This window comes from Lynx rufus, unplaced genomic scaffold, assembly GCF_022079265.1.
Source record: "Lynx rufus isolate CCGP_SWC_20201006 ecotype Redwood Valley unplaced genomic scaffold, mLynRuf1.p SCAF_15, whole genome shotgun sequence".
NCBI classification, from domain to species: domain Eukaryota; kingdom Metazoa; phylum Chordata; class Mammalia; order Carnivora; family Felidae; genus Lynx; species Lynx rufus.
In genome coordinates, this window is record NW_025814829.1 from 6,123,190 (window position 1) to 6,138,353 (window position 15,164).

The 15,164-nt window shown below is 38.4% G+C and overlaps 1 protein-coding gene across 1 annotated transcript in view; it reads right to left on the bottom strand.

Moving 5' to 3' along the window:
• MARK1 (microtubule affinity regulating kinase 1) overlaps positions 1–15,164 on the bottom strand; it is an 82,412-nt gene that overhangs the window by 59,357 nt on the left and 7,891 nt on the right. Inside the window, exons 3-4 of the mRNA XM_047077213.1 lie at positions 8,630–8,830; positions 7,412–7,465 (exon numbers count right to left, since the gene is read on the bottom strand). Of these exons, the coding sequence (XP_046933169.1) occupies positions 7,412–7,465; positions 8,630–8,830 (255 nt within the window). The remainder of the gene's footprint in view (positions 1–7,411; positions 7,466–8,629; positions 8,831–15,164) is intronic.

Consider the following 15,164-nt stretch of genomic DNA (forward strand, 5'->3'; position numbering starts at 1 on the left):
ATCATCTTTTTAAGCCTCCAGACGTGTTATTGGTACACCACGTATTTTATATAGTTATTGCTAGTAGCAATTTAACAACAGGCTAATTTCTTAAGTTCTTTCCATGAAATGGTAGTTCAAAAAAGATCTGAATACAATTAAATGAATATATGTTAGATGACATCTCACTAAAAAAAATAGAACAATTGTTCAGTATTGCTTTCCAACCTTGACAACTTTAAGTCAATTGTTTGTTGCAAAGTTAAGAGAAGAAAATGCTCTTTAAATGACAGGCTGGGCCACTTTCCAAATTTCATCTAGATAGATTACCAGATTGTAAGATTCTTATTTCTTATAAACTGGTTCTAATTTTATATTGCTTGAGTCCTTCCCAAGGTCTTATACAACTCTGAGCTCAAGTTGATGTTAAGTAAATGTACTGAGATAACAAATCAAATAATTTCAGAGGAAAGATATTAAACATAAAACAGATCAAATTTGAAAATAGTTTAAATTACAAATGATGGAAATTAAAATGAGATACCATAATGCATTCATAAGGTTGGAAAAAATGAAGAAATCTGATAATATAAAGTGCTGACAAAAATGAAGACCAATAGTAAGTATCATACAGTGTTAGCAGAAGTATAAATTGGTGCAACCACTCTGAAGAGCAATTTGACATTATCTGGTAAAGCTGAGGATATGCATGACCTTCAAGCTAGCAATTCTGCTTGGACAGATACATCCTTTTATACACCTTCACAAATAGACATACACAATAATGATCGTTGCTTCATTGCTTCTGCAGCAAAAACAAAAAGCTAACTAACTTAAAAAGAAAAAGTGAAACACAAAAACACCAGGAACAATCTACATGTCAACTAACAAAAAATACACAAACTGTAGTATATCTATTAACAAGACAATGGGTAAACTGTAGCATATTCATGCATGCCAATAGCACTAGTGAAAATAAATGAACTAGACTATATACACTAACGTGACTAAAACTGTAAGGTAATGGTACGTGGAAGAAGCAAGCTGTACAAAAACAAGAAGTTTAAAAAATAATATGTAGTCTTTTACGTATGGAAACACACATGTGAAAAACCATTTTAAATTTGAATGGGAATAAGAAAGATCAAGTTCAGAACAGTAGTTATTTCCAGGTAGGAAAGAAAATATAGGAATAGAACCCAGAAATAAAACATAAGGCTTTAGTTGTAGCTGTACTATCTTATTTCTTAAAAAATACTAGAAATGAAATAGTTTAGTCTAACAAATGTCATAAAAAAGTAACTATTTTTAAAATGGGAAGGACATTTTGAAGTTCCTATCCAAGAATCAAAAATAGACCAGTTTACTATTTCAACAAACTGCCCAAATTAGAAAAAAATAAGAGTATGACTCTTCAAATAACAAAATGACACGATGACTTTTAAAACAACCAGATGGCTTAAGGGAGCCTGGGTGGTTCAGTCGGTTAAGTGTTTGATTTCATCTCGGGTCATGATCTCACAGTTTGTGGGATCAAGTCCCGCGCTGGGCTCTGTGCTGACAGCATGAAACCTGCTTGGGGATTCTCTCTCTCTCACTCTCTCTCTGCCCCTTCCCTGCTCGTTCTCTCTCCCTGAAATAAATACACTTTAAATAAATAAATAAATAAATAAATAAATAAATAAATAAATAAGCAAATGAATGAATGAATGAATGAATGAATAAATAAATAAAACAATCAGATGGTTTAGTCTACAACTCATGGGTGATTTAGATTCCTAGCCTCCTCCAGTTCCAAGAGAAAACCCTTCCACGTCTACTCTTCAGTAAATCTTATGTAGTTTCCTGAGAATGTAGAAAGAGACAGAAAGAAGCTTCACAGCCAATAAAGCCCCAGCAATCAAAATAGAGGTGTTAAGAGTCAGAGGTAGAATACAAACATCAAACCCAAAAACAAACAGAACTACTACCCAAACTAAAACAAATAAGAACTACAGCAATTTTTATGAATAATCCTTGGTTATGGGTACTTAATTTTAAAGAAGGCGGAGAGATTTAACATTGCTGAGGCGGCAGCAAAGGTCGCCCTGAAGAAAGGACTCCAAGGCTGAAATGGGAGGAATGAATGAATAAAGGATTCATTAATGAAGGGGAGAAGCCTTATGGGGAGGGTGAGGTGAAGAGCTGCAGAGGCTGGTGGCTGGAAGGAAGACTAACTAGGAGCAGATGCAAGAAAGTGCTGAAGCCAGAGGCGTAGGAGGCAGGGTAGGGAGATGCTGGGGGAGCTGGTGGGTCATGAGGTGGAAGCGGAAGGTAGGGCCTGGCACACGCTGAGAACGAATTCGATTTCCAGACCTCCAAGAACGGAATGCCATCGAGAAGTTTAAGTAAAGGATGGCATAGTCAGAGAGGTATTCTGTATCCCTGATGACTTTTTAAACTGTGTGTGTGTGTGCGTGCGTGTGTGTGCGCGTGTGTGTTTGTGTGTGTGTGTGTGTGTGGAGGGATGCAAGCGGATGCAGGAAGAACAGCGGGAAGGCTACTGGGGTAGTCCTTGGGAGAGACAATGGCAGCTTTGTCTAGAGTGGTAGTGACAGAAAAAGATAAAAGCAGACCTTCTCAAAAAGATGTAAGACAAAATTAGCACAACTCATGGACGGATTAGATGGTGAAAATAGGTAGAGCGAGGAGTGGAGGACAGTTCTGGGGCTTTTGGCTTGCACAACTCAGGGGCAGTTGTCATTCACTGAGAGAGGATGCTCGGAGAGCACCAGGTGGCAAGGTACTGAGGAGGTGGGGCAGAGATCATGAGTTCAGTTTTGGACATAATAGGTTTGGGCTGTCTTTGAAAGGTTACGAGCAAATTTAGGGGAGGTCTGAGTTGAAGGCATATATTTGTGACCCTGCCTGTAGTTGAGACAGCCCAGGAAGGGAATACAGAAAGAGAAGAGGACCGAACTTTGTGGGGTTGAAACACTGAGGCCAACAAAAAAGACAATGACTCTACATAAAGGACACACAAAAGGAGCAGCCAAAAAAAAAAAAAAAAAGAAGAAGAAGAAGAAGAAGACAATATATGGAGAAATACAATTTTCTTTCAAGAAATTCTTGCTAAGTTAAGAATTAATAATGAACACATGTATCTGACACTTAGTTTGAACCATAAGACAGTCTCCATTTCTAGGGCTTTTTTCTATTGAATTAAAAAAATCCTGAGTCACGATCACAGATTGATTGGACAAAGGAACCAGCATCAGATGATGTGTCAGCGACATTCAGACTAATTCGCTTACAAAGATATTTCTCCCTGAAGATTATGTACAGCTCTCAGAGGGACTCCAGTCTAGGCTGCTAATCGTATCCCACTCAAAAGCTGGAAGACTGTAAGTCCCGGCGAGAAGGCTAATAGCAATGGATTCTCGATACACTCTTTGGATACGCTTGCTCCAGAAGGTGTCCTTCATATTTGGATGTAGCATTTGCGTGTTAAATATGCCCAATAATACATTACTGAGCCTTCTGGCTAGTTGCTAAAGAGGGCCAACAAGATTTAGAAAAGTCAAATATTTGGTCAGTGGACCACTGGAAACAGTTTGGTTTTTTCAGAAAATTTGGTTACCTTATCTTCAACATTTTAGCTAGATATTAACATTTTTGGTATCACCTTTTAAAGGAAACTTGTTTGAATGCCTTTTCCCTCAAAATCTATCATATTTCAGTGTGAATGATATGCTTCCCACCAATTCTTCACACTCTACACGAAAGAGCCATGATTTCATGATAACCTGCTTTCAGCCTTTCCTTCAAAGCCCAATCAAGATCAGAGGTATGTTGCTAAGCACTAATTTCATGGAGAATGAAATAATGAGTTACTGGGCATTAGGTATAATCTTATTTATTCACATGGCAGTATCATTCCTTGCAGAATTACCACACACCCCTCCCCCACACACACTCGCCAAAAAAAGGCCCTCCCGGTATGTCATCATTATTAATTCTAAGCCAATTTTTGCAGTCCACAACCCAGTTAATCCTGCTAACTCTTCTCTTATCACTTAGATTTTCACTGACCCACAAAAGGACTGGTTCAGACTTTTCCTTCAAATGATCCGCATGTGTGAAAAGAACAATAAAGCGAAATATGCTATAAAGCATACGTATGTGACAGTAACTGGCATTTCAACATATGTCCAACAGAGGTATTTGTTAAGGAATATTGCCAAAGAGTTTCTGCTTTCTCCTTGATAAAACTATTCATCAATAATTTTATGACTGCTTTTACAAGTTTGGTTTCTTGATAATTTGCTAAAAGAAACTTAATTCTGAATATTGTTTCTGTGGTTCTGTCCTCCTCTCTGCCTGTAGTGACAGTGATACAAATTATTTTGCAGATGCTCTGGAAAACATAACTAGCTTACCAGAGAGGTTGGTGGCTTTATCTGAAAACTCACCAAAGTTTAAATGGCTTAGGTCACCATTTGATAACATTTTATACAACAGATAACACACCAGACACTAGGAGTAAGCAGATTATTCATTTAATAAGTCTAATTTTCAGATATCAGTTACTGGAGATTGTTTGTAATTTCCCTACTTGTACAAAACCAATGTCCTCACGCAGAGATACATGGTTTATGTCACTGCAATGCAACAGCCCTCTTTATTAAGGACATAATGCTGAGTTATGACAGTCTTATTTCTATTCTCATTACAGGCTTTACTACTCAGCAAATCAATTCTGAACCACTGAGCCATTTTTGTGAATTGGGAATATAATGCAACACAGTAAAACAACAGAAAATGTAAATTAATAAACAACACATAGAAGGCAGATAAACTGTACCCTGGTGGCTATGAACTAGAAAGCTAACACAAACTGTCATCCATGTATAAACTAGTGTGTCCCAAGTTTAAAAACCTAGTGGAATTTCTGAGAAAATGACAATCTTACATTTCAAGTACGTGAACTATGAACAGAACTGTTTCACTATCTTGCTGTTCCTCCAACATTATTAGGCTGCTTAAAAGATCCCCAGGAATCACCAGTACAGTTCATAAACCCTACCCCCCAAAGACACCGATTAAAATATGAGGTGAGACTCATGGTCCAAAGTGGAAGAGGTAAATATAGCATCAAACTCAAATAATTTTTAAACTATGACAGCTCATTAAATTGGATCCCACTAATTCAAGATATGTGATACAAATCACATGAGCATCTTATGTGAACAATGTTGATGCCAAAGATGCTTAACAATTCCAAAGACCAAACTGTTTCTGAGAACTTTGTATGTTAGAAATTTTGAACAGTTGGGGTATCGAATTTAGGTTACTTTGTCTATCACTGATGTTGGCAATGGGAAGTATTATTTACTAAAAATATGTTACACACAGAAGAGAATATAAAGGATGGGAATCAGCTTAAATTCAGATCAAGTCCAGAACAAGATTTAACCAAACCCTTCTGGAGATGAGATTAAAATGAACCCTTATTCCAAATACATGTGTTACCATTATCTGCCTTTTAATAAGCACACCTATTACACGGAGAATATATTTTGCTATTTTTTATCTATAGGTCCTGACTGTCAATGCTAAGGAAAACAAATGGATTACTTCTCGTTCCATTATTTCTTTTTTAGATATAACTGACCGGGGGATATGACTGGACAAATGCTGAATATTCTACAATGCATGGGAACTAACCAAGCCTTGATCTGTTGGGTTGTTTTTTGTTTTTTTCCAAACCTCTTAACCGAGAGCAAATCTATGAACATAAATGAAAATTATTTCAAAAACAATGACATATACACATGTAAAGGCTACATTAAGTGAATGCTCATCTTTCCTTGGATTCTATTTTCATAGACTAAAGAAAACAAAATTGCCATCAGTCTTTATATGCCTGTTTGGAAAAGCAAACATTTCATCAGCAAGATGAGCAGAATTACAACACAAATTACTTGTCACCAAGTACATTTTTTTAGTTATTCAGATAAATAGAGCAACATTCGGCTTCATGTCTGCACGTTTCAACAAGTATGACTGTGGTTCTACACGCTTCTCCGGGCCCATTTGGGAAGAACAGAATGGGGGTCATATTACTGTGCATCCAGCTAGCAAAACTGGCCTCAAGTGTCTCTAAATGTCATCTAAAATCACTCAGTTTACCAGAGTCACTCACAGATTAATCCAGGAGAGGTGGGAAAGCCAGATGGGTGATGGGCAGGGCCATGGCGCACTTTTAAAAGCTTCCCAGCAAAAAGAAGGGTGGCAAAATTTGCCCCACTGAAGCCCCACCCCAGGGAAAAAGACAATCTTTGGATAATGCATCTGCCCAGATGCATTATCTCATACAACTGCATCACTGATTAGCTAAAAGACTGGTGCTAGAAGTCTCTCTCTGAAGACAGGCATAAGGTACACCATCTCACGGTCACAGAGGAAAAAGAATGCAGCAAACCTTTCTGTTCTCCCTGATCAGAAATAGCAAAGCTATGAAAAGTCACATTAACTGTTAAACTTAAAAGGAATCTCAGTAAGTAGTACAAACACAGATCTCCGAGTAGAAGTACGTATATAAAAATACCCTGACTTATCTGGCATGGAGCCAAGAGGAAAGTCTTGCTATCACAGACCTGAATTTTTATTTAGATGTTAGAATCACAGCAGGAATAGTTTAAACACACCATACTAAAAAGTTCTCATATTAAAGATTCTGTTTGAGGAACTCAAAAGTTATTTGTCACATTTACATATGTGACCGTGATTCCATTACGTTCTAATAAAAATTACAATGTATTTTACTATCTCACTACATAAAACAACATATATGGCGTAAGTGTTAAAGTATTTGCTTCATTCTTAAAGTACTAAAATGAATATGTGAGACTTTTCCCACATGAGTAATGAAGCAACCTGAAACAGCTTTTCTAGGATTACCAGGGCAATTTCCACCCTAACTACCTTTTTTCCTCTCCCTCCTTTTTTTTTTTTTTTTTTTTGGCACTGTTTAAAGAAATGTTCCTATTTTTCACTTGAAGTTAGCTGAGAGACTAGTTCTTGCAGAGGAAGAAAGTGAAGCAATAAAAGGAAACCCACCTATGGACAATGTAACTATAAATACACTTTTAACAAAGCAGAATCCTGAGTATTTCAACACATTTGTTACAAAGTTTTATTCTACTGAAATAGAAGACGTAAATTCCTCTCATATGGTACACGCATTTGAGTGGTAGATACTTCGCAAGCAAACACTTGATAAATATAATTGAAGTGTTATTAAATACAATGCTTTACATCACGTCTTTTCTTCACATATTGATGAATATAGTATCTTACCTAACAGGAAATTTAGGATAACTGACTTTACAGAAGATCACATGTTAATAAACTCACATTCTAATTACTTACTGTTAAAATAATTAAATACCTTTTGTAGACTGGTAGGATTTAGCTGAGTTTTGTCTATTATTTTCACAGCAACCTAAAAGAAGAGAATCATTAAACTATGTTTGAGAATACATATTTTGATGGATAAAAAATTACAAAGAAAAAAATCTTTTGTTTCATTCCCAACTACATGTAATATAGTTATAATTGGAGTTCACATAACTAGATGGTGAACTTGTGATAATCTCGCAGCCTTACTGTGTATCCCACTGACTGAAGTCTTTAACACATCCGATTGTGAGTCAATAAAATTACACCTTTCTTATTTTTTTCCAAGCCTCCCCTTTTAAAGTAAAAATCATCTGTAATCATTTACTTATGATTTTAATAACTTATAATTATCAGAGGGGAGGGTCTGGTAAATTCAGTAGGTTAGGTATCACGTGAATAATATAAGACAAATTGAATGCTCAAGCTCACTTATAGAAGCAAAGTAAGCAAATGGATTTGAATGTCCTCAAGGTCTCTGCCTGATGGAGCCTATGTCTGAAAAGCTCCTGGCAGAGGACTAAGATCAACCAGAAGTGATATTATGGACAGAGAGAAGGAAAAATTTATTAAAAACAAATTATGACTGAGATCTTCACAATGTCCTCACTAGAGCAGGGAAACATTAAGTAATACTGTTTTTTAGTCTTTACTATGTAAAGTATTAAATAAATATTAGTAACAATAATAATTACTAAATACATAAATTTTTTCTCTATATACATACACATAATTTAAAACACATGGGATTTTAGAAACCCAATTCTATTATTACCTGAGGAAAAACATCAATATAATAACACTTGTGCAATGTGGGCTCTAAATACATAAAAATTAGTGGGTGACTTTATATACATTTATACCCAATTTACATGAAGCAATAATTAATGTGAACTTCCCTGGCCCTCTTCCTGGGGCCAAGGAACAACGGTAGTCAGAAATGTTTACAGAAACTGTATAATGAAGACACAAGTCTGAGAAAAGCTCCTCTGTAGTTACACCTGATTTACAAAAGATGCTACGTGAAGGGAGGAGTCTTTTCTAAACGTTCAAAGGCCAACTATAGCTGTGTCCACGGATGTTCCATTCACACACATCCCAGTGTTTTACCATATTTCAACTGTCATTCATTCCCAGCATCAACTATAGGAAAGCTTTAAAAACTCTGGAGAGGTCCAAGTAAATATTAGAAAGCATCATGAAAACTTACCTCTCTACCCGTTAGAACATGTCTTGCCAATTTCACTTTGGCAAAATTTCCCTTCCCTATTGTTTTTTGTAAACGATAATTTCCAATGTGAGGCTGTTCGTCCGCGGACGTAATGGAGTTTCTACACCGAGGGATGTTCTGTCGGCTACTTGATTTGGTGGGCTGGATATGTGGTTCAGTATATCCATCCACAGATGTGTGCTAAGAAAGAGGTTAACAAGATTTCATTGTTAATGAAATTATATTTTAAAAAGGGCAGTTAAAAAGACTACAAATAATTTTCATGAGTAATTCAACTTCAACAAAAATACATCACACTACACAATTTTAAGGTGCAAGAATTCTATTTATAATTTCTACTTGACTTCAGCTCGGTTTGCCAGAGGGAACAGAACTATTTAAAATGAAATGTTCTGCATAACTTTAGGTATATGTTTTTGATTAAAAAAATATAAAGGGGCGCCTGGGTGGCTCAGTCGGTTAAGCATCCGACTTCAGCCAGGTCACGATCTCGCGGTCCGTGAGTTCGAGCCCTGCGTCGGGCTCTGGGCTGATGGCTCGGAGCCTGGAGCCTGCTTCCGATTCTGTGTCTCCCTCTCTCTCTGCCCCTCCCCCGTTCGTGCTCTGTCTCTCTCTGTCTCAAGAATAAAAAAAATATATATATATATAAAGAGATAGAAGCCATATAGACCAATACTCCTCTAAGGGTACTATCCCTTTAGGATGAGATGAGAACACAGTCTAGGGCTGTGTCATTACGAGGGCAGAATGTCTTTAATGCCAAGACAAACGACTCCATGAGTACATTTCTGCTTCTCCAAATTGGCCTGGCTACTTGCCATGTTCACTCTTTCATTTGCTGGCATATAGTTTGGTCAGCTGACCAACCAGCTGCCTGCTTCAGGTGTCCTTCTAGTCAATTCCTGCCCAACCTTCTCTCTCAGCTCATGTGCCCAACCAAGAGAGACAGCGATGCCTGTGTCCATGACCTAACGTCCCCTGAATTCCTCCTCAGTGCTACTCTTCAGGGAAGGATGTCAGTTTGTCCCACGGTGTCACACTAGCCTACAACCGCACTGAACAGCTGGTCCAATGCAAGCTCAGCACGTGGAGCCCCAGGTCAACCTGCCTAGTGAACTGTGTGTCATCACTTCTGATTGTTTTGCTCTTGTTCAGTTTTGTCTGCATCCTAAAATACATACATTTCTAGCAGTTGTGAAAGTACAGACTCACACATAATAAACGCTAATATCTTTCTCCAACAAACTTCTTTAAAATAGCTGAAGATGAGTAGCACAAATTAACAAAAGAAAGGGGGCATCTTTTATTTACAAAGTAACTAACTCAGCCTTTGCCATCTTCCCCATACAACTAAAAGTTTGTCTAGGGGCACCTGGCTGGCTCAGTAGGAATAGCATGAGACTCTTGATCTCAGAGTCATGAGTTTGAGCCCCACCCTGGAGGTAAAGATTTCTTAAATAAACAAATACTAAATAAAAGCTTGTCTAAAAAATTTTGATCAGAAAATTTCTTAAGGGCAACATTAAAGATGACTCCATTTACCAATCTCATGCAAAGCATGACTCAAGGTCATTTTTCTATTCGTTATTACTTTAGGATTTTTGTTTTAAAGGAGAAAATCAAATAAAGGGGCTCCGTAAAAATACGAGCCTTCTACTTTCAAGTTTTTTTAAACTTGGCTCAGAATTGAATGGGTTTCGCTGTGCCTCACACACACCTGCAGCCTCTAGCCTCATTGGGAACTAGTACCCCCTCGGTACATTCTCACTGCACACCGTGCTTTCAGGGAGCTCATCGTCCACCCCACCGTACTATCATTATACACTTACTTCTCCGTCTCTGCCACCCTACCACGGGCAATCTGAGGACAGGGATGTTTTCTTTTCATTTGTATATACTCACCACAATGCAAACTGCCAGACACAGAGGAAAGACTCAATAAATCAATAGTCCTCAAAGGGTTGTCCCTGAACCAGCACCATCAGCATCATCTGGAAACTTGTTAGAAATGCAAATTCTCTGGCCCTGTTCCAGGCCTACCGAGTAAGAAAGTCTAGGGGCGGGCCCAGCAATCTGTGTTCTAACAAGTCCTCCAGGTGACTCTGATGCACGCTGAAGTGTGAAAACTACTGCAATAAATAATGTAAAAAAGGGGTAAGTCCAAAGTTATTCACTGGCTCTTAGAGAATTCTGTATTATCCGAGCACAAACAGATGTTAATTACAATCAATTTCTAAGCGTTAACAGGTTGCCGTACTGTTTTTCCCATAAATAGTACTTCTCTACCTGAACTTGTTCTGCAGGGACTGTGGGCCCGTCCATCCTTCAAGAGTTAATTTTATCTCTTCCTCAACAACGCTTCCTATGTCTTTCCACCAAGCAGAGTTGACTCCCTCTCTCTTCTGTTGCGATTTCTATATCCAGTAAAAACTTCTACTACTGGAACTGTCACACCATCTTCTAAGTATGTGTCCATGGTCTGTTTTCACTGTGAGACCTGAAGCTCCCCAAGTCCCATAACTTAGTACAGTGTTAGGCACAAAGAAGACACTCAGTAAATAAAAGCTAACCTGAAGGAATTTAGGGCCCCTGTACTCCTGATGCCCCACAGAAAAGGACTTCTGAGGAATGATTCCTTCCTGTCCTTATCTCTGTTGGGTATGATACCCACCTCCCAATGCCAGTTGCAAGGCACATCCTGGTGCTAACCCATATTATGACAGACTGCATTACTGGCCTCAAATTTCCATGCCCTTTGCCATGTAACTCTCCAATGTCCTCCCAGTGAGGGCAGGGCAAAGCTCCCCACTCTTTGGAGGCTCACTCACATGATTTGCTTTGGCCAAAAGAATGAGTTGGAAGGAACAGTATAGCTAGTCCCAAACTAGTCATCAAGAGCCTTTGTTGTGCTTCAGCTTGGTCTCAAACTTCTGCTATCACCTTGAGAAGGACTTGCCTGGGCTGACACCAGAAGATGAGAAATACACAGAGCAGAACCATTCCCAGCTGTGCCCAGATTAAATCAACTGGTTCCCCAGATGACCCACTGGTTCCTAAGAAATTATATATGCTTGTTAGTTTAAGCTTCTGAGTGTTGGGATGGTTTGTTACACAGCAATGTCAGCTGATACACATAGTTATCACTATTTTTAAATTCAGAGGTAAACATGAGAGCACAATGAATAATTTAGAGATGCTTATCAGACATGTTCAAATTCAAAAACAAACAAAAAAAGAAGGGGATGTTATATAATCAATTCCCTAATGAGAAATTCTTGATCAAATAAGCTATATGTGGGCAGAATCCTTACTTTTTTGTATCTCCAGCAAGTACAGTGAAAAAGAGGGGTCAGCAAATTTTTTCTATAAAAAGCTGGATAATAAATATCTTAGGCTTTGTAGGCTGTATGCTATCTCTGTTGCATATTCATTCCCCACACCCTCAAGCTTCTTAAAAATATAAGAACCTTGGGGCGCCTGGGTGGCATAGTCGGTTGAGCGTCCGACTTCAGCCAGGTCACGATCTCGCGGTCCGTGAGTTTGAGCCCCGCGTCAGGCTCTGGGCTGATGGCTCAGAGCCTGGAGCCTGTTTCCGATTCTGTGTCTCCCTCTCTCTCTGCCCCTCCCCCGTTCATGCTCTGTCTCTCTCTGTCCCAAAAAATAAATAAATAAACGTTGAAAAAAAAATTAAAAAAAAAATATAAGAACCTTTCTTAGTTTAGGGCCATACAAAAACACAGCAAAAGGCTGGATTTGGCCCATTGGATAACAAGTGACCCCTAGGGTAACATGTATTTTTGGATGCAGGATTAAATTATTTCTGGCAGATTGTACCAACAGAGTAGGAGACTGGTGGACAAGCACAGGTATGGCTGTGTCTGTACCTGGAAAGCAGAGGAGAAGACAGAGGGCTCATCTAGAAATAGTATTCCTTCTCATCCCACCCCCTGAGTTGGAAAAAGTAGCATATTCTCCAAAATCCTTTTTAAAAATGAGATCTCTTAACTTTCAACATTAAACATGATCATTTTATGAGCCATCCAACTTATTCAGAATGCATTTATGTGAGTCTTATATTACAAATAAAATAGAATATAGGGAAAATATTTTATATTATAGAATTCTGATTATAAAACACCCATTGAAACAAATACTACCCCCCCCCCACAACTGCCTTTTTTCTTTCTGAGATGCCACAGCACCACTTACGAGCATACTCTCTCCCCAAGAAACTCTTTGAAGGAGAGTTTGGAATAACTGATCTCATTCCTTCCCGATCAACAGCTTAACTCTCAAACAGAAAACCTGGCAAGAAAATGAATTCAGCTCATGCTGGATCAAACAGTGAGTTTAAGAACTATCTTAGCCCTAAGGCTAGTAGATACAAGAAACTGTGTTAGCTTAATTATAGAATAGCTACAAGTTTTAGTCCCCATCTTAAGCTGAAAATACAAGTCTAGGTCTTGGCATTTTTCTTTCTTCAAGTTGTCCACTCAACCCAGTAGACCGTGAATTCCCTCATTTTACTGCAGCAGGGGCAAAGGGACCCCACGGCTTGCCCTGAGCGTGCAGCATATTTACAGTCCTTAGATGCCACAGTTTCATCGACCCTTCAAGTCTGCATCCCATGGATCCATACTCCAGTTCTTGAATAATAACAGAGTTTTCCCTGCCTTCAACATCAGCCAAAATGAATTTTTCTACTCACTAGCTATGCATTCTTGGGCAAACTGTTTAACCTTTATGTATCTGTTTATCAGTCAAGCTGCTAAAAATCATGTTTAGGAGGGAAGGGGAAACTTTTTTTTTTTTAAGTTTATTTACTGATTTTGAGAGAGAGAGAGACAGAGAGAGTGCACACAAGCAGGTGAGGGGCAGAGAGAGGAGAGAATCCCAAGCAGGCTCTGTGCCATCAGCACACAGCCTGATGTAGGGCTTGAACTCACAAACCATGAGATCATGACCTGAGCCGCCCAGGTGCCCTGGGAGGGGAACCTTAAGAGCAGCCCCGGTGGGGGTGGGGGAAACAACACAATACATCCAAAGGAATGACAATACAAATGGCAGCCCACTTTTCTTCAGAGACCAACGGAGGTCAGGCGACAGTGAAAGATTTTTGATGTGCTGCAAAAAAACCAAATGGAGCCCCCAAATTCTTCATCCAATGAAAACATTCTTCAAACCGGAAGACAGAGACATTTTTAGATGAACAAGAGATGAGAGAACTTGCCGCCAAAAGACATGTACTATACAAAGTGCTAAAGAAAGGCTTTCTGGCTGAAGAGAAGTGGCCAGGATGGAAACTGAAGCTACTACACAAAGGAATAGAGAGCTCTGGAAAGGAATAAATACGTGGGTGAGTAGAAAAAGGGTGCACATTTTTTTTATTTCTTAATTTCTTTAAAAGACGTATGAGTGTTTAAAGCAAACAATGATGACACCATATGATGGAGTTTACAGCGTAAGCAGATGTGCGTATATGTGAAAATAAAAGTCCAAAGGTCAGGGGAATTAAAATACGCTTACAAAAAATCCTTACATTTTATCTGATCTGGTACAACAGTAGTCCTATGTAGACTGTAATAATATGTAAACGTATTCTGTAATCTCTAGAGCAACCACTGGAAAAAATGCACTGAAAAAATGCAGAGACCTAGGTAAGAAGTCGACAGAGGAATTCAAATGGAATACTAAAAAATACCGATTAACTCAAAAGGAGGCAAGAAAGGAAGAAGAGAGGAACAACACAATAACAACAGACAGATGGGACAAAAACAAAACAGAGCATATTACACTTACCAAACAGATCAATAATTATATTCAACATAAACTGACAATTCAAAGAGATTATCAAATTAATTTTTTAAAAAGGCCCAAATGTATGCGGTCTCCAAGAGATGCACTTTAAGTCTGAATACACAGATAGACTGAAAGTAAAATTATGGGGGAAAATATACAATGCAAACACTAAGCAAAACAGAGCTAGAGATGCGATAATAATATCCGACAAATCAGACTTCAGTACAAGGAGAACTGAACCAACAAAGTAAAAAGACCTACTATATAGTGATTAAAAGGGCCAAGTCATCAGGAAGATGTAATAATCCTAAATGTAGATATCTATGTGCCTAATAACTGAGTTTTTCAATAAGCAAAAATGACAGAAGAAAAGAAGTACACAAATCCACGACCATGACGTGACTTTAACACCACTCTTTCAAAGGAAAAACCACACACGCACACACACACAGACACACAAAACACAACGGGTAAAGGCGATCTGAACAACGCTGCCAGCTTAAGTCAAAAGTTCCCGAAGCACACAGTGCACATACTCCAGGTCAAGAACCCTCCTCAACATCCTTGTCGCTCTATGTACCAAGTTACTTTACTGAAAAACTGTACACAGGTATGATTTTAGTTCTCTTTAGGATGACCACTTTGGATTTTTATCAAAGGACAAGTTAAAGAACAGTCACATCTTTCTTGTAAGAAAACATGACCACAGGGGTGC